This window comes from Pituophis catenifer, unplaced genomic scaffold (assembly GCF_029215685.1).
Source record: "Pituophis catenifer annectens isolate HBS135680 unplaced genomic scaffold, rPitCat1.0.hap2 SCAF_2, whole genome shotgun sequence".
NCBI classification, from domain to species: domain Eukaryota; kingdom Metazoa; phylum Chordata; class Lepidosauria; order Squamata; family Colubridae; genus Pituophis; species Pituophis catenifer.
This window is the reverse complement of record NW_027256882.1, coordinates 49,651,722-49,677,411: the sequence shown is the minus strand read 5'-3', so window position 1 is coordinate 49,677,411 and position 25,690 is coordinate 49,651,722. Positions and strand designations below refer to the sequence as shown.

Below are 25,690 nucleotides of genomic sequence, written 5' to 3'. Positions count from 1 at the left end.
ATTTTTTTTCCAAGTACAAATCCAAACGTGGTTTCCAAATAGAAACAAAATTAGATAAAACCTTCTCTTTAATTAAATCTCTACCAATGCCATCACCTTTACCATCCATTCTTCCATTTTGAAAATGGGTGTATCTTTCCATCTTTCTGCATATAAGATTCTCCCCGCCGTTAATATATTTAGTAATAAAATTCTAAATTTTCTTTCAAGCTGGTTGCTCATCAAACCCAAGAGGAAAGATTCTGGTATCATGTTTACATTTATTTTAAGGATCTACTGAATTAGGAGAGAAATCTGATCCCAATATTTATTTGCGTTATCACAAGTTGTTCAAAGATGATAGAAATTATCGTCTTTAAAATTACATTTCCGACATACATTTGACGTTTCTTTTTACATTCTTAGGACAACCTTAAGTTGTGTCTTTGTTTAACCACTTATGGGATAGCATAGTGAAATTTATAAACCATCTAGAACCATTCCATTCGCTCTAGATAGCATACCAAAGCAAAACACAGTACAAGGATTATATAACATACAGTACAATCTGTTAAAAACCTGTAAACTACTGCTACTACCACTAATAATAGTGATAATTGGCTCTTCCTCTAGCTGCTTAATCCCAAAAAGCCTTTCAGAAGGATTGGTTTTAATTATTCTTGGGAAGACTCTAAGAAGTGGGAGGCATTCTCAGGTTTAAGCTGTTCCAAAGTATGGGCAGAGACCCCTCTGTAGCCCTCCCCTTCATACCTCCTGATATGAAAGGACCTTCAGCAAATCCTTCCCATTCACCTGGTTTGGATGGGCAGAATTTATTTGGGATGGGCAGCCTTTAAGATACCCAGAGCCCAAAGCCTTATAGGGTCTGAGAGGTAATAACCAGCACCTTCAATTGCATTTAGAAAGAAACCAGTTTGTGCAGATAACGTAGTTCCTGTAATAGTGCTATTACATGGCAATATTATGATTGTCCAGTAAACACTTGGGAACTGCATTTTACGGGATTTGACGTTTCTAGGTGGTCTTCAGGAACAACTCCTATGTAAAAAAAAATTATATACATATTCCCTGTCCAGCTGTGTCTGAGCATGCTATATCCATACCTTCCTGACTATTCAGATAGCCATGGTGGCACAAGGTTAGAATGCAGTACTGGCTGCCAGCAGTTCCGCAGTTCGAGTCTCAGCAGCTGAAGGTTGACTCAGCCTTCCATCCTTCAGAGGTTGGTAAAACGAGGACCCAGATTTTTTTTTTTTGGGGGGGGAATATACTGATTCTGTAAAACTGCTTAGAGAGGTCTGTAAAGCACTGTAAAGCCTAAGTGCCTTACAAGCAGTGGTGAAGTCAAAATTTTCTTACTCCCGGTTCTGTGGGAGTGGCTTGGTGGGCGTGGCTTGGTAGGCATAGCAGGGGAAGGATACTGCAAAATCTCCATTACCACCCCACTCTGGGGCCAGCCAGAGGTGGCATTTGCCGATTCTCCAAAGTACTCAAAATTTCCCGTACCGGTTCTCCGAACTGCTCATAGTTTCCGCTACCGGTTCTCCAGAACCTGTCAGAACCTGCTGGATTTCACCCCTGCTTACAAGTCTAAGTGCTATTGCTATAGATTAATATTCTAGACCCTTTAATCTGCTAGCAGTCCTTATTTTTTTCTCTGCTAAATACATAAATGCACCTATCTTGTTACTTCTGTTAATGTGGTTTGGTTTGTGGCTGCCTTTTCTTTGCCTCCACTTAATTTGCTTTGAATAGTGTTCAATGGTCCCCACTTTCCCATGGGTGAAAAATCCCAGGAATGGTCTCCCTATATTGAAGGACAGGGAGTTGGAAATTTCCACATTCTTTGAAAATGTATGGGGAGAACAAGCCTTGCACAATTTTTGCAAGTTTGGCAGAACTTATTCTTGCAAAATCCTCTTTGATTTTTACTTAGAACTCTGACATACATCCAGAAGATGAGGGAACAAAATAGTGTTTGAGGTGGTGAACGGAGCCTTTTTTTTTTTTTTAAATTGTGGCTCCAAAGATGATGCCAGATATTTATAGGATCCTCTGCATTGGACACTGGGAAGGGCTTTATTAGGTTTTATTTTATTTATGTATGTATTAAAGCCCAATTGAATATTGAATGTTTTATTCTGATTATTCGATTTAACTATGAAGTATTTTTTCTTGGTCCACCTCAGCCAGGTTCTGCCACTTATAAACATGGAATAAATTATTTCCAATCACTGACAGGTTATTATTGCAAAAATATGAACTAGTCTTTTAAATATTACAGCCTGCTTAGCCCCTGCTTCTATCCCTCATTCTCTTTCTCTCTGTCTGATTTATTAAAGATCAATAATTTAAACCCAGCTTCATAATTCAAGTTAAATAGAGTTCTGGCTTGGTCAAAGGCAACTAACTACTGTTAATTTATTTTGAATATGTGTCATATTTTGGACACATTACTAGTCAAGATGGACAGAAGGTGAAGAAGCGGCTGGCATTATAAGAGGCAAATAGATGAAGAATTGGAAGCCCCAGAAATGCAACTGCAAGAATAGAATAGAATAGAATAGAATAGAATAGAATAGAATAGAGTAGAGTAGAGTAGAGTAGAGTAGAGTAGAGTAGAGTAGAGTAGAGTAGAGTAGAGTAGAGTAGAATAGAATAGAATAGAATAGAATAGAATAGAATAGAATAGAATAGAATAGAATAGAATAGAATAGAATAGAATAGAATAGAATTCTTTATTGGCCAAGTGTTATTGGACACACAAGAAATTTGTCTTGGTGCATACGCTCTTGGAGTACATAAAAGAAAAGATACATTTGTCAAGAATCATAAGGTACAACACTTAATGATAGTCATAGGGAAACAGTCAATATACATCTTAAGGATACCAGCAACAAGTTATAGTCATACGTGGGAGTAGATGGGTGATAGGAACGCTGAGAAGATTAATAGTAATGCAGACTTAGTAACTAGTTTGACAGTGTTGAGGGAATTATTTGTTTAGCAGAGTGATGGCGTTCGGGAAAAAACTGTTCTTGTGTCTAGTTTTTCTGGTGTGCAGTGCTCTATAGCGTCGTTTTGAGGGTAGGAGTTGAAACAGTTTATGTCCAGGATGTGAGAGGTCTGTAAATATTTTCACAGCCCTCTTTTTGACTTGTGCAGTATACAGTATGCAAGAATTGCATAATGCAGCAAGAGACAGGACTGTTTGGAGACCATTTATCTACAGAGTCACCAGAAATCAGCTGACTCAACTGAGCATAACAATATTAAAAATTCTGTTAAAAATTCCACTGCTGATATTTTATAGGTGAAAATGCAGAGATTGAAGAAATGTATTTATTTATTCTTCACATTCCTGAACCGCCCATCTCCCTCCAAGTATCTGTATTTGTACTAAATTACAATTAGTACAAATATAGAAATGGAAGGAACCTTATTTCTACTTTTGTTCCTCTTGTTAAATGAATGTGCGTCTCAATGCACGTTAAAGAGGAGCAAAGCTGTGTTCACATGGCTGTGGCCGCCATCTTAACTTTTGTGGGATCCTCCTCTCCATTGGGATGCCCTCCAGTGGAGCCAAGTACAGTTCCTCTATACTATGGGATAAACATCTATGGGTAGTAATATCCTGATAAATATGTCTTGTATCTGATACCAGAAAAGATATGTTCTATTCTGCTTCCAGCCACTAGCTAGGCTCCTTATTTTTGTATCTAAGAACTTCTTAGATCCCTTCCAAACCCACTGATAAATAAATAAATAATAAATATGAAGTTGTTCCTCTAGAAAAGGCACAAATAAGAATTTCTTTGAACATTTTAGATGGATTCAGGGTATGAGGAAGTCATGTGCTTATATGATGGATTATTAAACTCTGGGGAAACCTCTCCATAGTGTTGTGACCCAGGCCCACGTAGTTGATATTAAATGCAAAACAGTTCTAAAAAACAAATAGATTTTATTAAAACAGCTGAGAATTAACTCATTCTCAGCGTATTCTAAATGAAATGAAAGCAAATTCCTTAAAACACCAGTCTTTAGTTTATCTCTGACCTTGGGATAATTAGGCAAACTGCCAAAGGCTTTTCTTGGTAACAGTTCAGGAACAGAATAAATAACTACAGCCAAACAAGAAGCAATTCTCTCAACGGTTGTTTTCCGGCAAAGAGGCCAAGAGCCGTTGCTGGCCTTTTAAGCCTTATGGGAGGGCCAATCATCTTTTGGCCCTACTCCCGAGTCGTCTTCTCTGCTTTAGCTGCTCCTGCCTTCTGGCAGCTCTTCTCATACATGCACTAGGAACAGGCTCCTCCTGTTCCTCTGCCTCTCTACTGTCAGTCCCTGGAGGCTCTGAAATCAGCGCATCACTCCCCGATGGCCCTGGCCCCATCTCTGCCTCCAACACAGAGCCCTCATCCAGGCCTTCCCCAGCCTCCAGGACTGGCCCATGTTCTTCCTCAGCCTCATCGCTGTCCGACTCCGCTGCCAGCTCCGCAGGCTGCTGGCAGACCACAACACGTAGGTTTAGACCTGAGGACAGGACAAGAAGCAGTGGGTGGAAACTCATCAGTGGGAGATCCAATCTGAAAATAAGGAGGAATTTCATGACAGTGAGAAGGATTAAACAATGGAAAAATTTGCCTCTCAAAGTTGTGGGTGCTCCATCACTGGAGATTTTAAAGAAAAAATTGGACAACCATTTGTCCAGGATGGTATAAGGATTCCTGCCTTGGATGAAAGAGATTATACTAGAGCAAGGCTGTCAAACTCCTGGCCCACGGGCTGGATGCGTCACGTGCTGGCCACACCCACACCTGGTTTAGCAAAAGGGGGGAAGTCCCGATACATCACGTGATGCAGCCGTGATGACGTGAGTTTGACACCCTTGTACTAGAGAACCTCCAAAGTCCATCCCAGCCCTATGATTCTATGAAAAGCTTCTATTAAGGCATTTAAGGCTTCCATTAACTTCGCTTCATTTGATAGAAAAGGCCAATGCCATGTTTTATTTCCTCTATGGACAATGTTCATCTTCTAGGTGAACATCTCTCTTTCATATTTTACATTGGCCTGTTTTTTTTCACACTGTTGTTGCAAAAAGGTCACTGTTGACAAGTGGCTCCTAGGGAGGTGGGGAAAAAATATGATTTCTTCCTGTTCCCAAAGTAGCTCTTATGGTGTCAAGTGCCTTTTCATCCCCCGAATCTGACCTGTGCTTCTTATTCTGCCATGCTTGTGAGTGGTGATAAAAAGAGATCCTGAAGATAGCAGGAAACACAGATTGCCTTTCTCACACCAGATGCAGCCAAGTAACAAGGATCTGAACTGTGTTTGCTTCTGAAATAGCACCCTGTCATTCACTGCAATATTTTTTTTAATTAAATGTTGCCACAATGCCCCTCACTGGTCAAAGTGTATTGGAAAATTTATTCTGCTGTATATGGGTAGTCCCAACTTGTTTCACAATGCCATGAGGTTAATTGTTTAGGTAATGTATCTTGCTTACAACATGCTGTATTTTTTTTTTCCTGCCTAGCCGCGAGGTATTTCAGTATTTACTGAAATGAACCTAGTGTAGTTATCCAAACTTTTGGGATAAGGGGATCCTCTGTAAAAAATCAAATTTGGGAAATAACAGGGATTGGGGGATGGGAAGAAATTATTTTAACGGGGTGACATTGAGGATCTCACTGTCTTGGATTGTTCATAAACTTTGGGAAAATATATTAAATGGCTCAATACTTTGGTCATTGAGGTAAAGGTAAGGGTTTCCCCTGTCCAATCATGTCTGACTCTAGGGGGAGGGGCTCATTATCTGTTTCTTAGCTGAGGGAGCCAGCGTTGTCTGAAGATGTTTCCATGGTCATGTGGCCAGCATGACTATATGCCAAGGTATATGGAACATTGTTATCTTCCCACTGAAGTGGTACCTATTTATATACTTGCATTTGTGTCCTTTTGAACTGCTAGGTGGGCAGAAGCTGAGGCAACTAATGGGATCTCACCCTGTTGTGTTGTGCTAGGGGCTCGAACCCAGGCTGTCAGCTTTCCAGATGACAATAGCATTAGCGCTTAGACTTATATACCACTTCACAGTGCTTTACAGTCCTCTCTAAGCGGTTTGTGGAGTCAGGATATTACCCCCAACAATCTGGGTCCTCATTTTACTGACCGCGGAAGGATGAGTCAAACTTGACCCGGTGAGAATCGAACTGATGAACTGCCGGCAGCAGAAGTAGCCTGCAGTACTGCATTCTAACCATTGCACCACCAGGCTCTGACAAGCTCAACATCTTTAACTGCTGAGCCATCACACACACACACACACACACACACACACACACACACACACACACGGTCATACACTGATAATTTTAATTTCATGGAAGAAACTTTCAGAGTTTGTTGCAGAAAATTAAATCCAGAAAGCACACACAGGCAGACTGGTGCAGCAGGATTCATTAACTCATTAATGAATTAATGAATTCATTAACTTTTATATATAATGTAGCAGTTACAAGCAAAACACAAGGCAGGAGAGAACAGTTAGTTTCATTTCAGCAGAGCAGACTAGTTTCAGTTTCTCTGCACAGACTCAGAAACTGCAGACTAAGACACACCCTGGCTCCATCTGTCTCAGCTCCCATTGGCTGATTTAGTTGCTATGCCTATTCATTGGCTGACCTTGTTATCATGTCTCTTACCAGTTCATGAATAATCTGACAGAAACTTTATGTATCAACCCTACTCTTCAATGAGCAAATGGCAGGAAATGCTGAAGGAAAGACTTCAGTCCTGTTGCTTGGGATCGCTACTCCAGTCCAGCTGGCTTCTTTTCCACAGCTACAGGGCTATTTCACTATCTAATGAAGAGTTAGGATATTTTCTCAAGCACTGTACAATCCTAATTCCTCTATCCATGAACAGAAGGAGCCTTATTGGTATGGGCTGTGAAAAGAATAAAGAGCCAATGTAAGTCTAAGTAAGATAAGAAATAAAATATAAGTATGGAGGAAGCAAAAGAGTAATTAATTCATTGGTATCTGCAGGGGGAATGAGGGTGCAAACAAGGAAAAGTGTCATCATACAAAGGCCACAACTTCTATCAGACACCAGCGTTTATTTTATGGCATTGCCATGTGTATGTTGTCCTTTTAGCATCCTGGTGTTTGCTGCAGATGCCACTGAGTTAGCTGCCTAAAATAGATACCTGCTTAGTTATAATACAATTATATAATGGTTACACCTGTACCGCTATTGTATTTCTGGATTATACTCATATTTTTTAAAAACTTTTATTGTACTGACCCTGGAACATAATAAAGAAGGATTAAAGAAGAAACTCTTTCTGGAAATCATAGACCCATGAATGAAAGCTAGTTAAACACAGCTCATAACAGAAAATAAATGAAGCCCATTTTCAATCTCATAGATGGGTGTAATAGAACGGATAGTGTGATATTTGTCTGACTACAGGAGAAAAAATGTATAATAGTTTTCCTAGCAACATTAAGTAAGTGGTTAGCCATTTTCTCCCTCTAGGATATGTTCTGACCGCACAGTCTAGTTTGCAGTTTTAGGATTTCCTGATACCCTTCATTTTGAACACTAATCTTGTCTGAACCTGATTTAAATTAGCTTTTTCAAAAATCAGCCAAGGTCAGCTAGGAATGCCCATTTGTCCCATAAAACTGAGACTGGGAGAAACAGCACATGATTTCATTACCATGGAATATGACATTCTTCGAAAGCAAATTCAAAATATTATCAATTTGCATCCAATGCATAGAAATGGGTATTTGCAACCAGAGCTCATTTCTATTGCAAAATAGATTGAATTTCTGCATAAAATATGGAGAATGGTCTAAAAATGAAATAATAAAGCCTCTGAAACCTTTAGAAACATGTTTCTTTTCTTCAAATGTTCAGAGTTTGACAGGGTTCTCAGAACTTGTTCTCCCATTCTATTTGAATCTACATATAGATGATATTTGCTGCTATTGAACTGTGGTGTGACAAAGGATCATAGTTAACTGACAGTACAGAGGTTTAGCCCTGGAAAGCTCTAATAAGACTATCATATACTGTAAAAGATTACTTCCCTCCCCCCATACCGCCACACCCAAAAAATTCACAATATACAGTGGATGCTCCATTATTCCACAAACAATGTCACAAACAAATGCCCACATTGGAATGTCACATACATAGTTGATGGGAATAGAATAGAATAGAATAGAATAGAATAGAATAGAATAGAATAGAATAGAATAGAATAGAATAGAATAGAATAACATATTTGGAAGGGACCTTGGAGGTCTTCTAGTCCAACCCCCTGCTTAGGCAGGAAACCCTATACCAGGGGTCTCCAACTTGGCAACTTTAAGACTTGTGGACTTCAATTCCCAGAGTTCCTCAGCCATCTGGCTGAGGAAGTCTGGGAGTTGAAGACCACAAGTCTTAAAGTTGCCAAGGTTGGAGACCCCTGCCCTATACCATTTCATACAAATAGTTATCCAATCACTTCTTAAAAGCTTCCAGTGTTGGAGCATTCACAACTTCTGGAGGTTCCACTGATTAATTGTTCTAATTGTCAGGAAATTTCTTCTTAGGTCTAGGATGTGTCTCTCCTTGATTACTGTAGTTTCCACCCGTTGCTTCTTATCCTGCCCTCAGGTGCTTTGGAGAACAGCTTGACTCCCTCTTCTTTGTGGCAGCCCCACAAAGGAATCATATGGAGTTTTAAAATGAGACATGTTTCCAGTTCTTTCAGATCTAGGAAGGATTGAGTATATGTTTTTGTTTCCCTTGCAGGTATTTCTGAAAAGCGACCGTGTTGCCAGAATGGTTCAGAGTGGTGGGTTCTCAGCTAATGACTCCCGAGAAGTCTTCAAGAAACATATCGAAAAGAGGGTCCGTAGCCTGCCAGAGATTGATGGTCTCAGTAAGGAGACTGTCCTGAGTTCTTGGATGGCAAAATTTGATGCAATATATCGAGGGGAAGAAGATCCACGCAAAGCTCAAGCCAGAATGACAGCAAGTGCTGCTTCAGAGCTCATTCTCAGCAAGGAGCAACTGTATGAGATGTTCCAGAACATCTTGGGAATCAAGAAATTTGAGCATCAGCTTCTGTACAATGCATGTCAGGTAAGTTCAGGAAACCATCTACTGCCTATACAGAATATAATACAGATATTCTGCAAAGGAATATCTGTTCCTGATTTGGCTTTAGTCTGAATCATATGGTAAGAAGGAGATGAACAAGCTTTGCCTCTTGCTAGTCCCTCTGTTTCTGCTCTTTCTGTTATGAGGAACATAGGAAGGTGTGCTTGATATGAAGGATGTGGTGACATCTCATATTAGCCTTTGGGTATTAAAATGGCAAGGTTTTTTTTTAATTCAAAAGACTAGCAGACTTTGGTTAAGGCATGAGTGATTCTGCCAGATTCTGCCAGATGGGATGAAGTAGGGTGGTTGTGTTCTGATTTGGATCTTATTGTATGAAATTTTTGAACTATGTCTAGAGTATTGTCAATCTTATCAACAATATGTTCCAATATTCATGGAAGATCAGTCCTTGGAGTTTAGCTTTTGGAGTCAGTCTGATCACATAAAGCCAGGCATAATGACATAGGCAGATAGAAGACACTGTAGCTTGGTTGGGTTGAAAACATAGACAATTTGCCTCTTGCCTTTTAACAAACTAAATAGAAATGATGGTACTGTTCCATATATATTTTATAATTAGCAATATGGAGAAAGAATGCTCCTGAAGAATACAACTTGCTGTTGATTGTCCAATTTTCTAGCTTGCTTATGTATGGGTGTGTTAAGTATGTGGAATGTTGTCCCAAAGGTGTTTTTGGGATGCAACTGGACTTTCTGGTTTTTCTTTGAAGATGTTTCGCTTCTTATCCAAGAAGTTTCTTCAGAGCTGAAGAAAAAGAGCTCTTGAAAAAGCATCTTTAGGACAACCATGACCTGGATGACTGAGAATCTCCATTTATGCATAACTTTATTGATGCTGGGAACTTGATTATGATGTCCTCACTATAGCAGATTAGGATGTTGGAATAAAATATTACAAGAGAACATTTTTTCTTCTTCCTTTACTCAACAACAATTTTCAACATGTTGAGAAATTGATGACACAGATGTTGGGTTGGCCCATGAGTCTTTTAAATGTCTTCAGCAAGAATGGAAACATTGGAATTAAAACTTGAAAAGTGGTAGAATCTTAGGCTAACTGGTAGCCAGTCTTCTGCCATCTGAAGGAACATTGAACCTTGAGACCAAGACCAAAGACAAGAGGTTTTAGGAAATCGTGTGCTACACAAAAGCTAGGGAGTTGTCGCAGCTTATAAAAAGTGTCAGTTACATGGTTGGTTGAAATCTCAATTAGATGACTTTGAACATTTAATGGCACTGATAGTAGCATAGCAGAAACCTGAAAGCTCCTCTGTGGGTCACAGAGACAAGAAAGCTGCCAGACAGTTTTGGAGACATGGGAGGAGATTGTGAGGAAGACAAGGAGGCTATAAAAGTGTTTTACAAATGCTTGGCAATGCTGACAAGGGATTTAGGACCTTCATCGAGATAAAAAAAAAAAGGACATAATGCATGCTCAGATAAGGTTGCATCTGGATACCTGCAATAGAAAGAGAAAAGCTTCTTGATGTTAGCTCTAAGAAGTTTTCAAGAAAATGTTGAGAGAATATTAAAAAAAAAACAAGAGGAGAAAGTTAAACAATTCTGATGAACCAGAAAGACAATCAGCTAAGTTTGATTAATTCAAAGTTATAAATCAAGTTCTGAACCTGTTAATAATCACTTTCTAGTTGATAAATGAGGATAACATATGGTTAATTAAAGATTGTTAGCAGCAGGCTGTGATCTGTATCTGGTCATATGGCATTCTGGAGCTGAAATATATATAATTATACTATGCCCCTTTACGCACACTGCAAGAAGGATTGCTGGTAATTAAAAACTAGACTTCTCATTTAAGTGCAATCAAATATATTTCTAGAATTTCTACCCAAGGTTCTTCCCACTCTTTTGGCTGTTTAAATAGACTGAACAAGTTAATTTGTTTTGTTGTGCCTTTCCTGAACTATACGTTAGCCTGATCTGATTTATTTTGTTTTTGCTGTCTCCAGACCATTAAGTTATCTGATGCTAGGTTTTGAGGCATATGCTATATTTTTTAGTAAATTCTTTTCTGTTGCCGGAAGGAGGGTTTTCCAGATATACAAATATTGAGAATAAATGAAGGTAGGAATGAATGAATAATGTATGAATGAATATTCTGGAGATGATGCATTTAATGCTTGAACCTTTGTAGCCAAGTTTGAAATCAACTGGCTCATCCTAAACTAGAAGGGTTACCATAGTTACAGATTAATAATACTGATGTGTTCATTTTGTATATCTCAGCCTTTCCCTGAATGACGACGTGAGTTTGACACCCCTGCTTTACAGGATCTATTGTGTACATCACCTGGGTCTAGAACTATGCTCATAACCATTCCCACAGAATGTTTATGCCATTCTGGTTGCACTCTAAGCTTTCCTTATTTCACCAGTATAAAGGTGAAAGTGGAGTGGAGTGAGTGGAGAGAGAGATGTGTATGGCATAGGGTCTCCTGCTGGAGCAGGAAGTTGTTATTATCGGATTAGAAGACCTCCAATGTCCCTTCCCACTCTAATTCATTCTCTCCCTCCCTCCCTCCCTCTCTCCCTCTCCCTCTCCCTCTCCCACTCCCTCTCTCTCTCTGAAAAACAGTAGGAAGCCAGAAATGCTGGACAATCTAGACTCAATCATTAGCAAAAAGTGCAGATCTATTTTCTGCTTAACCTTTATCTGAAGAGTTCTTGAGAACTCTTCAGAATGAATGGGTTTTATAGTGGACAATATGTCGTTTGACCTTTGAAGGGCTATCTGGCAAAAGAAATGAACATGCAATATAAGAAGGAAGCGATAATAACAAAAAAAAAAAGGTCAAATTCTTTTTGACTTGGTTTTTTTTTTTTTTCCATTCCACCATGACAATTACTTCTTGTGCTGAGACCTTTCATCCACTTCCATAAGATAATACATTGATTTCTCTGGAATCTGTCTTTAGCCATTCCATGTTCATTATTTTTATAGGGACTGATTGTTCTGCCATTATCTCTCTTATAGCTCTGCTGTTGCTATCACAGTGTTACTGCTGGAATTACTTCTGTAGCACACACAGTTTCCAACTGATGTTTAGTGGAAAATTTGATCCACAAACTGTCTTGGGATAAATAGTGATAACAAGTTAGGGTCTATGGCATCAGTTGAAGCAGAACCTTTTCTATCACTCTTGCAATTAAATTCAGAACAGTTTTAAAATATAACAACCCCTAAGTCATCCTTGACTCCTGATAAGTACATGGATACAACCACATTTTGTAAACAATACGGAAAGAAGTGATGGAACAATAATTAATCAGTGGAATGGCTTGCCATCTGTGGGTCCTCCATCACTGGAGGTTTTTAAGAATAGACCGGACAACTGCTTGTCTGAAATGGTATAGGGTCTCTTGCTTGAGCAAGTTGGACTAGAAGATCTGCAAGATCTCTTCCAACACCGTTATTCTGCTATGTACTATGGCCATCGGTCTTCGTTGTGACGAAGTCACAACGTTCCAAGTCAGTCTTGAAGATAGGTCCTTGCAGCTTTCTTGACAAGATTTCAGAAGTCACTTCGTTCCAAGTCAGTCTTGAAGATAGGTCCTTGCAGCTTTCTTGACAAGATTTCAGAAGTGATTTGTTATTGCTTTCTTCCTGGGACTAAGAGAGCATGATTGGCCCATTCAGCTGGTTTTGTGCTTAAGACAAGACTAGAATCCATGGTCATTTCCCAGCTTGGTGCCTTTAACCATTACACCAAACTGCTTCTCCATGGTCAATTGCCAGTTAATAAATATTATTATAGTAATAGCCAGCTGGAATCTACACATGTGTGTCTTTATACCATGTTTTCCCCAAAATAAGACCCTGTCTTATTTTTTTTTTTTTTGAACCCTGAAATAAGCGCTTGGGCTTATTGCCATGCATTCAAAAGCCTGATTGGGCTTATTAGGGGGTGTTTTATTTTGGGGGAAACAGGGTAGACTTTCGGAATTTAGGCTGCCAATTCTGGATGCTGAATGTACAGTGCATATATAGAGCACACAGTTGAGGAAGGTTGGTCTATAAAGATTAAGATGTAATATTCTTTGAGATTGTCCTCTGAATGCAGTTCTTTTCAGAGCAATTTCAGAAATTTTGTGGTTCTCAAATTCCAGGAGACAAAATTATTTTTATTTCATGACTAGATCAATTTCCTTACATTTTTTTTATCTTTCTTCTTCTCTAAGTCAAAAATGAAAAGTATCCCATTAGTTAAAAAGATAGAGATACAAAAAGAAGATATTAATCAGGAATTATTCTAATTAATAACATAGTGGCCCATGCTAGGAAAAAATCCAAGAAATGAAAAGACAAATGAGAAATGTATTTATATTCTGTTTTTATTATTTTTACAAATAACTCAAGGTGGTGAACATATATCCAACATAACTTCCTCCCCCAGAAATTTCTAATTTTCAAAACAGCAGTTTCCTATTCATTTTAATCCCTGTTAGTTTCTCTCAATTTCTATCTTTTCAGTTTCTCCTATTTTATTGTATGTCAATCTGGGATTAAAAAAAAAGTCTGCATAAATATTTGTATCCATTTCATGATCATCTTTCCTAAAAAATGTCTTATTTATATGAATAGAATAGAATAGAATAGAATAGAATAGAATAGAATAGAATAGAATAGAATAGAATAGAGGAGAGGAGAGGAGAGGAGAGGAGAGGAGAGGAGAGGAGAGGAGAAGAGAAGAGAAGAGAAGAGAAGAGAAGAGAAGAGAAGAGAAGAGAAGAGAAGAGAAGAGAAGAGAAGAGAAGAGAAGAGAAGAGAATTCTTTATTGGCCAAGTGTGATTGGACACACAAGGAATTTGTCTTGGTGCATGCGTTCTCGATGTACATAAAAGAAAAGATACGTTTGTCAAGAATCATAAGGTACAACACTTCTAACACTTAATGATAGTCATAGGGAACAAATAAGCAATCAAATTACAATATGGATTTGTAGATATATATTAAAAAGTGAACAAACAGAAGCTACATTCTAAAACAGTGAGTAGGGTCACAAGAAAGCAAGATTTGATTTAGTATTGGTATTAATTTACTTTCATTTCTTACACGAACAATTGTTCCCCGTGTGTTTTTCCTCCCATCACATTAAAAACTAATTCAATTAGCTTTTATAAGGCTCAAGAGGCTAAATGCACCACTGCTTCCTCTAGGGTAGACAACATCCTTAAGGTAACATCAGCGAAGAGTTTTGTTTATCAGGAGAATGGAGTATTTACATAGTGAACACTTTCGTTTTGTGCCTTGAACAATGGGGATGAGAAGCGTTTACTGCCTCCCTTTGAATTGGAATAGATTAAATGAAATAGTATATAGTAACCAGATATAGGTCAGGGGTCCAGGAGAAGGGCCTTCTCTGCTTTGGCTCCTGCCCTTTGGAACATCCTACCCCCTGAGATGAGATTGGGTCCTGCTCTCCTGTCCTTCCACAGGAGCCTGAAGACCTGCCAGATGCCTGGGCACCCTAACAGGGAAACATCATATTGGAGGTGGTTGTTGAATTAAGAGGCAATCCCACCTCCCTTCCCACACAGTTTGTTCCCTCTCTCTCCCTCTCTTTTAACTATATTTTATCTTGATTGGGATTTTATTTTTATTCTTTTATATGTATTTATTTTTTAGGATTTTAATGTTTTAATGTTGGAAGTTGCCGAGAATTGTTTGTTACCAGATGGGCAGCAAATAAATTGCAACAGATGATAGATAGATAGATAGATGATAGATAGATAGATAGATAGATAGATAGATAGATAGATAGATAGATAGAGTCTTCCCTGGTCCAACACCTCAAAGCCACAGAACATGATGTTGACTTTAAAAAGACCAGAACTATCGCCAAAACTGAACACTTTAACAACAGAATAATCAGAGAAGCCATTGAGATAGAAAAACGTCCACACAGCATGAATAAACGAGATGATACCTCCCACCTACCAGCCATTTGGAAACCCGCCCTTATTGATAAACGAGTCCCTAACACAAAGAATGACACCAGACCCACACTCACGAGAGCCACACAGGATGTAACCACCACACATCCACGCAAAAAGCAGACTCAAACCCACACTGATGATGAGGCACGACCACGGACCAGAAGCCAGACCACAGCTGCATCATTAGCCACTTTAAACCCCTCAAATCCATACATGAAGCAGACTGACACCCACCATGAAGAGGTGGCACGGCCATGAACACGAAGCCAAACAACAGCAACACAGCTCACCAGCTCAAATCCCCCTGTTACTCAGACTAACCCGAGCACAACCAAGCCCCCACCTAAACAGAACACACACCCAGCCAATCAGAGCACAGTCAAGCCCCCATCCAATCAGAGCACACCCAAACCCCCAACCAATCAGAACACACCTCCACCCAATCAGAACACAGCCAAGCTCCCACCCAATCAGTTCACACCCCCACTGGCAGTTAAAAAGAAGAAACAGCTGCGATCACACACATTGCTCCTAGAAGCATGAAGCCGAAAACACCAGCCTGAAGATGATGAATGAGACTTCGTCGAAATGTTGCCAAGACACCTCCAATTTTACGCGGGAGAAAACCCGAATAACCAAAGACCTACATATATATATATAAGAGTGCAGGAATGAAGCTTCCCTATACCTGCCTTCACTTTCTGTTGCTTTGGGCTGGAGTTTGCACCCTCCACACTTGGCTGAAGAGCTGCCGGGGGTGGGGGATGAAATGGCAAGGCGATAGCCAGAGCATTAGTGCAGGAGAGAAGCCATGTCCTGTTAAGACCCTCTTAAGCAAGTGGCTGCTTTGGCGCTCGTTTGGGGAGGGTGTTTTCGTGTGTGTGCACGCTCCCGGCTCAGCCACAGCTGGCCAAGGCATCACGAGAGGAGGGGGGAAGAGGAGGACAATCACCCAATTGGAGGGGGGAGAGAGAGACACACACACACATATATACATAAAGAGGGAGAGGGAGAGAGACATGGGAGGAGGAGAGGGGGAGATAGGGAGAGGGGGAGACAGAATGGTTTTGTGGCTGGGTAGGCATGGCTAGGGGGTCATGTGACTGGGTGGGAGTCAGTGACATCAAGTTAGCCACGCCCACCCAGGTTTTGTGGCTCCAGTGTGTTTTTTTTTCTGTGGAAACGAGTCCAAATGGCTCTTTGAGTGTTTAAGGTTGCCGACCTCTGTTTTAGACATTTAATGTATTGATAGTATCTTCACCTGGAAAAAATAAACCACACCAACAATCTGGTGTTTTGCTGAAAATTGCTCGATCTGTAAGACAAAACATCGGCAGTAGTTGTTCCATGTAATTGTTTCTGGAGAGTTATTACAGCATTAGTGGTTTGTGAGAATGAAGTTTTCAACGAGCGGGCATATCATTGGCATTAATTGCTGTTTTCTTTCTTGCTGTTGTAATGTGGAGATAAGTAACATTTCCTAGCTGTGGGTACAATCATGCCATCTCACGGTGGAGCCATTTCATTTTTAAAAAATGATTGAAATCTCATGAATAATTTGGCAATCTTCATCCTCCTGTAAGATCTCATTGCTGAGCACAGTACAGCAACAGTATGAAAATCCAAATATAATTTTCATAGTCTGTACAGAAATGTGATAATGAAGTGACAAGTTAGAAAACAAAGTGATCTTATCTTGTGTATAAATGAATTTATAAGCTAGATGTTTCTCATTAAACACACATTTAGAAACAAAAAAGCACTTCACCTTCGATGCAGCTCCTTCACTCAGTTGCTTTAAAAATCTCTCTATCTTTACTTCCACAAAAGGACAAAGTTTAGAATCATTTACATCACGGGTGTCAAACTCACCGCGTCACATTGCCATCACGTGATATTTCGTGACGGTTTCCCATTCGCAGAGCTGGGGGGACGTGGTCTATGCTTGACGTATCCAGCCTGCAGGCCGCCAGTTTGACACCCCTGGCTTATATGAAACAAATTTCTTTTTTACATAATATTTATTTTCAGGAAAGAATGTGTAGTTGATAGTTAACAAATATTCATTAAAGGAATCCAAAATTTGATTTTACTTATGTTTTTCTTTCTTTATTTTATTGTATTTATTAATTTTTAATACCAACCATTTCCCCTACAAGGTGGCATAAAAATTTTATAAATACGATAAAATAAGGACACGGTAGCCCATTCTGATAGAGTAAGATGTTCCAAATGTAACATCTGCAGTGCTCGTTTCAAAGCTGGAGTGAGATGCCCTGCCTGGTTTTATTTATGTTCCTTTATTGCTCATTAAACCAGCAAACCATCAATTAATTAGGAATTTGCTAGAAGTACATATTTCAGTGAGAATGCAAATGCTTAACGCAAGGATTACTTTGCTATTTTTAATATGTGTATGAGAAGGATGATAATTAACAAAGACTCTCTGGAGAAAAGGCATTTTATATAAGACAAGTTTTGGAATAAAGTAAGATAGAGTTGGTAGCGGAAGGGTTTAACGTTTTCATAAGGTTTTGGGTCTATTTCTGTGGTGAGAGAGAAAGAGAGAAAAGAGATCACTGCCTGTGAAAATTAAAAAGATAACACTCAGGAAAACTTACAATTGCGGTAACAGTTTGCTGTGATCAATGCTTGTCCTAGACCTTTTCTCCTCCCTCATTAGATTTATTTCCATCTTCTTCAGTTCATTTCCTGTGTGGCTTCCTGGAGCTACTGATTATTTTTAGAAATCAAGGGCTTATAGAGATATGCCAGCTGGGCCCTGAGTAAGGTTGCCTTTCTTTACACAAGTGCACAGTTTTCTACCAGCAAGGCAGCTGAACGGAAAGAAAGAAATGAATGGAAATTCTTCCCATGAAGCATCAACAGGAAACCTTATCATTGCCATTGTTGTAGATGACCTCTGAAAAAGTTGATTGGGACAGAAGCAAGTCCTGGAGAGGACCAGACTAAAAATGGGGTGAAGATACTTCTCTCTCATTCTAAGCCATGTTTTCTCCCTCTTAATACCCCCCCCCCACATACATGCACACAAATACACACGCACATATCTCTCTTTTTACCCTGAAATCATGTTTTCACCCCCTTAAATGTTAGTGCAGACAGTTCTGAGGAAAGGCCTGCATTACAGCTTTGGAAATTCAGCTCGAAGCTGCTTGGAAATCAGCACTGGCTGTAGTTTTACTTTCTTTCCATTATACTCAAGGTAAGCTCAGTTGTAGGAGATGGGTCACCCACTTTTTTTTTTCAATTTTCTAAATGTTAATTTGTTTTGAAAGACCCAGCTCCTCCCCACTATTTTTGGTGCCCTCCTGGAACTTTTAGACGGTCAAAGCTGACTTTTGACCCATCCTGACTCTGAGTATATGCAGTAAATAGATACTGTGTTTGTTCCTCTCTCTACTCTTTGCTTTAGAAGATAGAATAAGGGACCTTGGAGATAAGGGATCTTGGAGACCCTATACGATTTCAGAAACATAATTTGTCATCGGGGTCATCGCAGGGTGTGTATTAACGTTCCAACTGATTAATCCAAGCAAGCAAGCACAGTCGAGATGATCCAATCTCTTAATGCAAAACATTATTGAGTACATCATTTTGGCACTGGTTAAGGCAAAACCAGCTCTAGCTAATTCCCATGCAATTCCATATAATTAAAGTATAGAATTCTCCCTCCCCTTATTAATCAGGTCACATTGTCCAATTGAATGTCATTGTATTGTTATGAGAAAGTGTCTCTGAGGTTTTCAACCACCTGCTGAAATGTCCTTGGCTCTCACATTCTCTTTTCTCCTCCCTTCCCCCTAGTTCTTTGGCAAGCTGAGAAGCGATAATAGTATAAGCGCGCTTCAAAATTTGACATTGTGGTTAAAAAGGTCCAGTGACAGCAGTAAAATCAAAGTGTGGCATATACGAAAACCACAACAATACAAGAGCACACAATAGATACAAACTTAAGGTAAATTGCTCCAAACTCAATTGCAGAAAATACGACTTCAGCAACAGAGTGGTCAATGCCTGGAATGCACTACCCGACTCTGTGGTTTCTTCCCCAAACCACCACAACTTTAACCTCAGACTGTCTACTGTTGACCTCACCCCTCATTCCTAAAAGGTCTGTAAGGGGCATGCATAAGCGCACCAATGTGTCTACCACCCTGTCCTAATGTCCCCATTTATTCGTATACATTTCATGTATTCATAATCATGTTTATACTTATATCTGTTATCTTATACATGCTTGACAAATAAAATAAATAAATAATAATAATAAATAAATGAAAACAGATGGAGCTTCATTTGCACCACTGCAATTTGAAGCTTAGCCGACATACTTTCAACTGGAAGACTGTGGTAGAAATCCGAAGACAGTGGCATCTTGCCTCTTCTATAGTTGGAAATGTGTTTTTGAAAAAAAAAAGAGAGTAAATTGTTTAATATTTTGCTCCTTTTTAAGGCATTGGGAAAGAAGGAACAAAAGAATCAATGAGGGCAAGAGGCATTACACAGGGACGGGAGATAAAAATTATCAATTCATAGAGTTGAGAATGTGTTTTTGAAGAAAAGAGTAAATGGCTTAATACTGTATTTGTTCTCTTTAAGACTTTGGGAAGGAAGGAAGGAACAAAAGACTCAGTGAGGGCAAGAGGCATTACACAATGACAGAAGACAAAAACGATCAATTCATATCTTTTTAAAGAAGATATTACTGTATTGTAGTAATGTAACCAAAAGCCAGTTTGGTCTAGTGGTTAAAGCACCAGGCTAGAAAGTGGGAGATCATGAGTTCAAGTCTCACTTTAGCCATGAAAGTCAGCTTGGATGGCTTTGGGCCAGTCATTCTCTTTCAGTCCAATCCTCCTCACAGGGTTGTTGTTGTAGTGAGGAAAATAGGAGGAAGATGTGTGTAATATGTTCACCACTTTGAGTTAATCAAATAATCAAGGTGGGATACAAATAATAAATAAATTGAATCTGTAGCACATAGTTTACTACCAGCGTTCATTACTAGGAAAGGAAAGCAAGATAGAAAGTTTGGATAGAGAAGTCTACAAATCTTGTGTTGATTCATTAAGCAGTCATTTGAGGGGAATGTGACAAATCTAATTCTCACTTCAGCTGGGCATAGAATGCTTCAAGGAATAGATGAATCTTAATTCATTTTTGTACAGTATATAAGGAACAGGGCTTTGGAGGGTAAGTTTCTCCCATGGATCAGAAGGTAGCAGAAACAATATTAGCAATCTGTGTCAGGATGAGCAGATGAGAATCAAATGGTCAGAAGGAGAAAGTTGGCATTGAAATAGTCATGATATAAATTGTTCCTCATCCCAATCCACTTCTGGCTTTGTTGTTTAAAAATGGGGGACTGGGGGTGTTAAAAATGAAAAAAAAACCCACAAATAAAAAATGGGAAGCTGTTTGTGCTGTAACTCTCTGAGATAAATAGCTTGGAATGTGGAAAAACCCTGGTTCAGATTTCCAAATTCAGCCTGACTATCCCACTGATTCCTCAAATTAGAGAGTTTTAGCTGGAGTGAAGGGTTGCAGTGCTGCTTTTAGGTTACAGGTTATGTTACAACTTAACGCATCTAGCTGAACACAATAGATATGATGATGTCCAGGCAATATTATTGGAGGTTCCATTCATACTTCTGTTGCATTAAAAAAATCTAGATTAAACAAGATTCAATCATTAGACTGTTGTTTACTGCTTAATATTTTTTGTCTAATGTTAATCTTAGTATTAATTCGTGCTTATTTAAGTATTGATTGCTGGCAATGTGGTCTTATAGTCTTTTTCTTTCTTTTTTTAGCTTTTTCATTGTCTCTTTTGAATGGTGTGTAAATATGATTTCTCTATGTGCTTGTTGATGGCTGATTTATCTGAATGCCAAGTCTCCAGGAATTACCTAGTATTTTTGATTTAAGCTCAGACTAGAATGCTCACAGTTTCCCATTTGAAACTATGGTTAAGTCTGTTCATGTGCTGTGAAATTAAGCAGTTTTCATTATGTCTTCTAACTGCTACTTTGGATTTAAAGTAACTCCCTAATCTTTATTGTCAGCCTGTACCTGGTATCCTTGAAGAGGCTTTCCAGTTCTCTAACCTCAGAAAAAGATGGTAACAAATTTGGGTAGGAAGTAATCCTGGATTTATGACCACAACTGAGCCCAAAATTTCTGTTGCTAAGCAGAAATTTGTTGTTAAGTAAGTTTTGCTCTATTTTACAACCTTTTTTTGCCACAGTTGTTAAGTGGATCATGTGGTCATTAAGCGAATCTGGCTTCCTCCATTGATTTTATGTGTTGCAAGCTGGTTGGGAAGGTTACAAATGATGATCATATGATTACAGGATAGTGCAACTGTCATAAATACATGCCAGTTGCTAAGCACCTAATTTTGATGACATGACCATGGGGATGCTGCAACAGTCATAAGTGTGAAAACAATCATACGTTATTTTTTTCAGTGGCGTTGTAATTTCAAATGGTCATTAAATGAATAGCTGTAACTCAAGGACTTTGTGTAATTGAGCCTGAGCAGCTGAAATTCAAGTAATTCATGGCTCCTCGTACTATCTCAGATTCCATAGGTTTGCAACTATTGATCCTGTCAATACACAGTATTTTTTTTTCCCTTACTCCATTTTGGTTTTTTTATCTGTCTTCTTTTTCCACATTGGCTGATCTTTCCTACCTAAATCAACTCCTACCTCTGTTCTCAGAACAGAGAACCTCAAATCATCCAAATAAGTTTTGTTTCTTACTCCTTGCGGGGCAGATTCCCTGCTTAAAGGGACTTTGCCACAACCACAATCATCAATCCTTACTGCGTAGGAGAAACAATGATTCTAAAGAATTAATGGCCTAGCCAAGGGATTTTGTTGCCTGAGGAAGAGAAGCTAATGGGGTCATCCATCTAGCCACATTCATATACACACTGTACCGAAACTAAGACAGGTTATTTTGGCATCCAAGCTAGAAGATCCGACAACATCTTTCCATCTCTGTTAAGTAAAAAAATTAATAATAACAAATATAAAACAATTTGTTGTTTGACTCCCTAAATATTATGCCTGAGGCAAACACCTCATTCTGCCTAACAGGAAGGCCACCTCTGGGTGTTAGTTTTTCTTTAGAAACTAGGGATCAAAAAAACCAGAGTAAAACATTGTGAAGCTAGAGCAGTGGTGGCAAAATTAAAGACTATTCTGATGCTGGAGCTTTTGACACAGTGTGGTGTTTTCCTCACACTATCTAATTCCTCTTCCAGTTCCATGACACCTTTGCTTGAAGTGGAGGAAATAACCCATCCAATAAAGGAAGGAAGAGGAGAGGGGAGGGGGGAAGAGAATGAAAGGCTGAAGTCATTCAATATTAAAATATGCATAGAAAGGCTTGTTTGCAAATAGGGAAATACTCATTCCTCCAGCATCTGGAATTTGAATATTTGCATTAACACCAAGCACTTCACAGGACTAAAATTTAAAAGGTAAGGAAGATTATAATTTTAAAGATGATAGATAGATAGATAGATAGATAGATAGATAGATAGATAGATAGATAGATACATTGGATTTTTTATTTATTTATTTATTTATTTGATTTGATTTGATTTGATTTGATTTTTATACCGCCCTTCTCCTACTGGACTCAGGGCGGTGAACAGCCAAGAATAAAAACATTCACATACAATTTAAGATTAATTTTAAAAGAATTAAACAAGTTTTGGCCCGGTATAAAATTTAAAACACCCCAACTAACATCAATTTATAAATTAAAAATATCTAAAAATATCTATGATGATAGAGATGATAGAGATAGATAGATAGATAGATAGATAGATAGATAGATAGATAGATAGATAGATAGATAGATACATACATACATACATACTTACATGGATGATAGATAGGTAGATGGTAGATATAGATAGATGATAGATAGATGATAGATAGATAGATAGATAGATAGATAGATAGATAGATAGATAGATATTAGAGATGATAGACAGATGGACAGACAGACAATGAATGTCCAGATAGTTAGATGATGCATCCCACTCTGTTTCTAAATTACTCAATTATTCTCTACTTTTTCATTTTCATGCATTGGCTCACCCTCTAATAAATGGAACTATAAGCTCTAAGATTGAGTAATAAACAGTTTCACATTAGTATCAAGGAAACATCAAGGAGGCATACTGACTTTTCAACAGAAGGTAAGCAATAATTGAGGTATATAAATAAATGTGTTATAATGGCCAGAGATGAGTGAGTTTATTAGCAAAATAAAGTTAAAGTAAGTAGCTGGAAGTCAAGTCAGGTTTTGCAAAATCAACGCAATTGGAGGAAGGGATCTGAAGAGGTTGACCAGAAGTAGGGATGCAGTTCTATGGAAAGAGAGAAATAAAATCAAAATGAAAGTTGTGAAGAGACCGCTAGACAAAGCCCTACTGAACCAGCATGAACGGCAAAGCACAGAATGACAATCTATTACTCTAAGCAAGTGCTGAGGCCTTGCAACATCTAGCATTAAATAATGCTAAGCTTTCCACAAAAGCATTTTTATAATTTATTAAGAACACATGGAAAACACAACAGTGTAAAACAGCTTGGAATAATTTATGAATCAATGGAAAGATTTCATCAAAATATATCTTGCACTTGAGAATGGAGGGAACTCTGAAGTAGCTTGATGTAAATACTCTGGAATCTTCTAATTTTCATCATCTCATTTTATTTCTACAAGATTTATTCCTGCCAGTGTTAAGAAAACTGTGTACTTTTCCTTGTCTATTGCTCTGAAAGACGACATAGCTTTTGCTCAGTGGTGAAATTCATTTTTTTTTACTACCGGTTCAGTGGGCATGGTTTGGTGGACGTGGCGTGGCTTGGTGGGTGTGGCAGGGGAAGGATACTGCAAAATCCCCATTCCATCCCCACTCCTGGGGGAAGGATACTGCAAAATCTCCATTCCCACCCCACTCTGGGGCCAGCCAGAGGTGGTATTTGCCAGTTATTTATTATTTTATTTATTTTATTATATTTCTATACCACCCTTCTCCTGCGGGACTCAGGGCAGTGTACAGCCAGGATAAAACATAGCATATAAAATTTAAAAACATTTTAAAAAACAATTAAATAATTTTGGCCCGAATTTAAAACAACCCAATTAAAACCGAATTCGATTAAAAAACTGAGAGGATGGGATCAAGCCAGCCCAGCTAGATGGAACAAGTGTGTCTTCAGGGCCCGACGAAAAGTCCGGAGGTCTGATATCGTGCGTATCTCAGGGGGCAGGTCATTCCAGAGGGCAGGTGCTGCCACAGAGAAGGCTCTCCCCCTGGAGGTCGCCAGCCGGCACTGCCTGGCCGACGGCACCCTGAGGAGGCCCTCTTTGTGCGAGCAAACCGGTCGGTGGGAGGCTATTGGCGGCAGAAGGCGGTCTCGCAAATACCCCGGCCCTAAGCCATGGAGCGTTTTAAAGGTCGTCACCAACACCTTGAAGCGCACCCAGAAGACCACAGGAAGCCAGTGCAGCTCGCGCAGGAGAGGTGTTATATGTGAGCACCCCGTTGCTCCCATAATCCCCCACGTGGCCACATTCTGGACCAACTGCAGCCTCCAGGTGCACACCAAGGGGAGCCCCATGTAGAGAGCATTGCAGTAGTCCAGGCGGGAAGTGACGAGTGCTTGAGTGACCGTGCGTAGGGAGTCCCGATCCAGAAAGGGACGCAACTGGCGTATCAGGTGAACCTGATACGTAGTTCTCTGAACTACTCAAAATTTCCGCTACTGGTTCTCCAGAACCGGTCAGAACCTGCTGGATTTCACCTTTGCTTTTGGTACAGAACTGTGAGTACAGCTAATCCATCCGTCGCTCTCAGTTAGATAAGCATTCCTTCCATTTTCATTTTTTCCCCCTCAAATGATTCTGCAGTTGTCTAAGATTTTAAGTTTAGTATAATTGGGTTTGAGATTTTGCAGTAAAGTGACAAGGCTCTTTTTTTAGCATCTGTAATTAGAACATTCAGATTCTGGGTATTAAGATAATAGTAACATGATCATAGTAATATGATCTTAATAATAAAAAAATATTATCTTAAGTAATAAGATCATAGGCTGGACTAGGAGGCTTCCAAGGTCCCTTTCAGCTCTATTCTGATTGATTGCTTGAGATTAAGTATCCACATCATTAATGGTGGTGAGGTTTCTATTGTTTCCAAATGTACATTGACAAATGCTTAAGTAAGTCCAGGGTTTTGTCATCAAGATTTTAATGATTAAAACAGATGTGTCACTAGAGTTGTTGTTGTTTTAACAATTCAGTTATGGCAAATCTTTGGTGACTTTATAGGCAACTGCTCCCCATGCTAGAGATTACCTTATGAAAAATCCAGCAGTGACATCTGGCCAGATCTATCCGGCTCGTATGAACTGGTAGGGCCGGTGGCGGAAGGCTCCACCCACCCGCCATGATGTCATTATGTCTCATTTTTTACTCTCTGTGCAG

The 25,690-nt window shown here is 39.1% G+C and overlaps 1 protein-coding gene across 8 annotated transcripts in view; it reads left to right on the top strand.

Annotated features, from left to right (window-relative positions):
* The window catches only part of CADPS (calcium dependent secretion activator), a 444,424-nt gene that overhangs the window by 108,594 nt on the left and 310,140 nt on the right, over positions 1-25,690 (top strand). For all 8 annotated transcript variants that reach the window (XM_070933536.1, XM_070933529.1, XM_070933531.1 and 5 more), the window contains exon 3: positions 8,818-9,150. In XM_070933536.1, the coding sequence (XP_070789637.1) occupies positions 8,818-9,150 (333 nt within the window). The remainder of the gene's footprint in view (positions 1-8,817; positions 9,151-25,690) is intronic.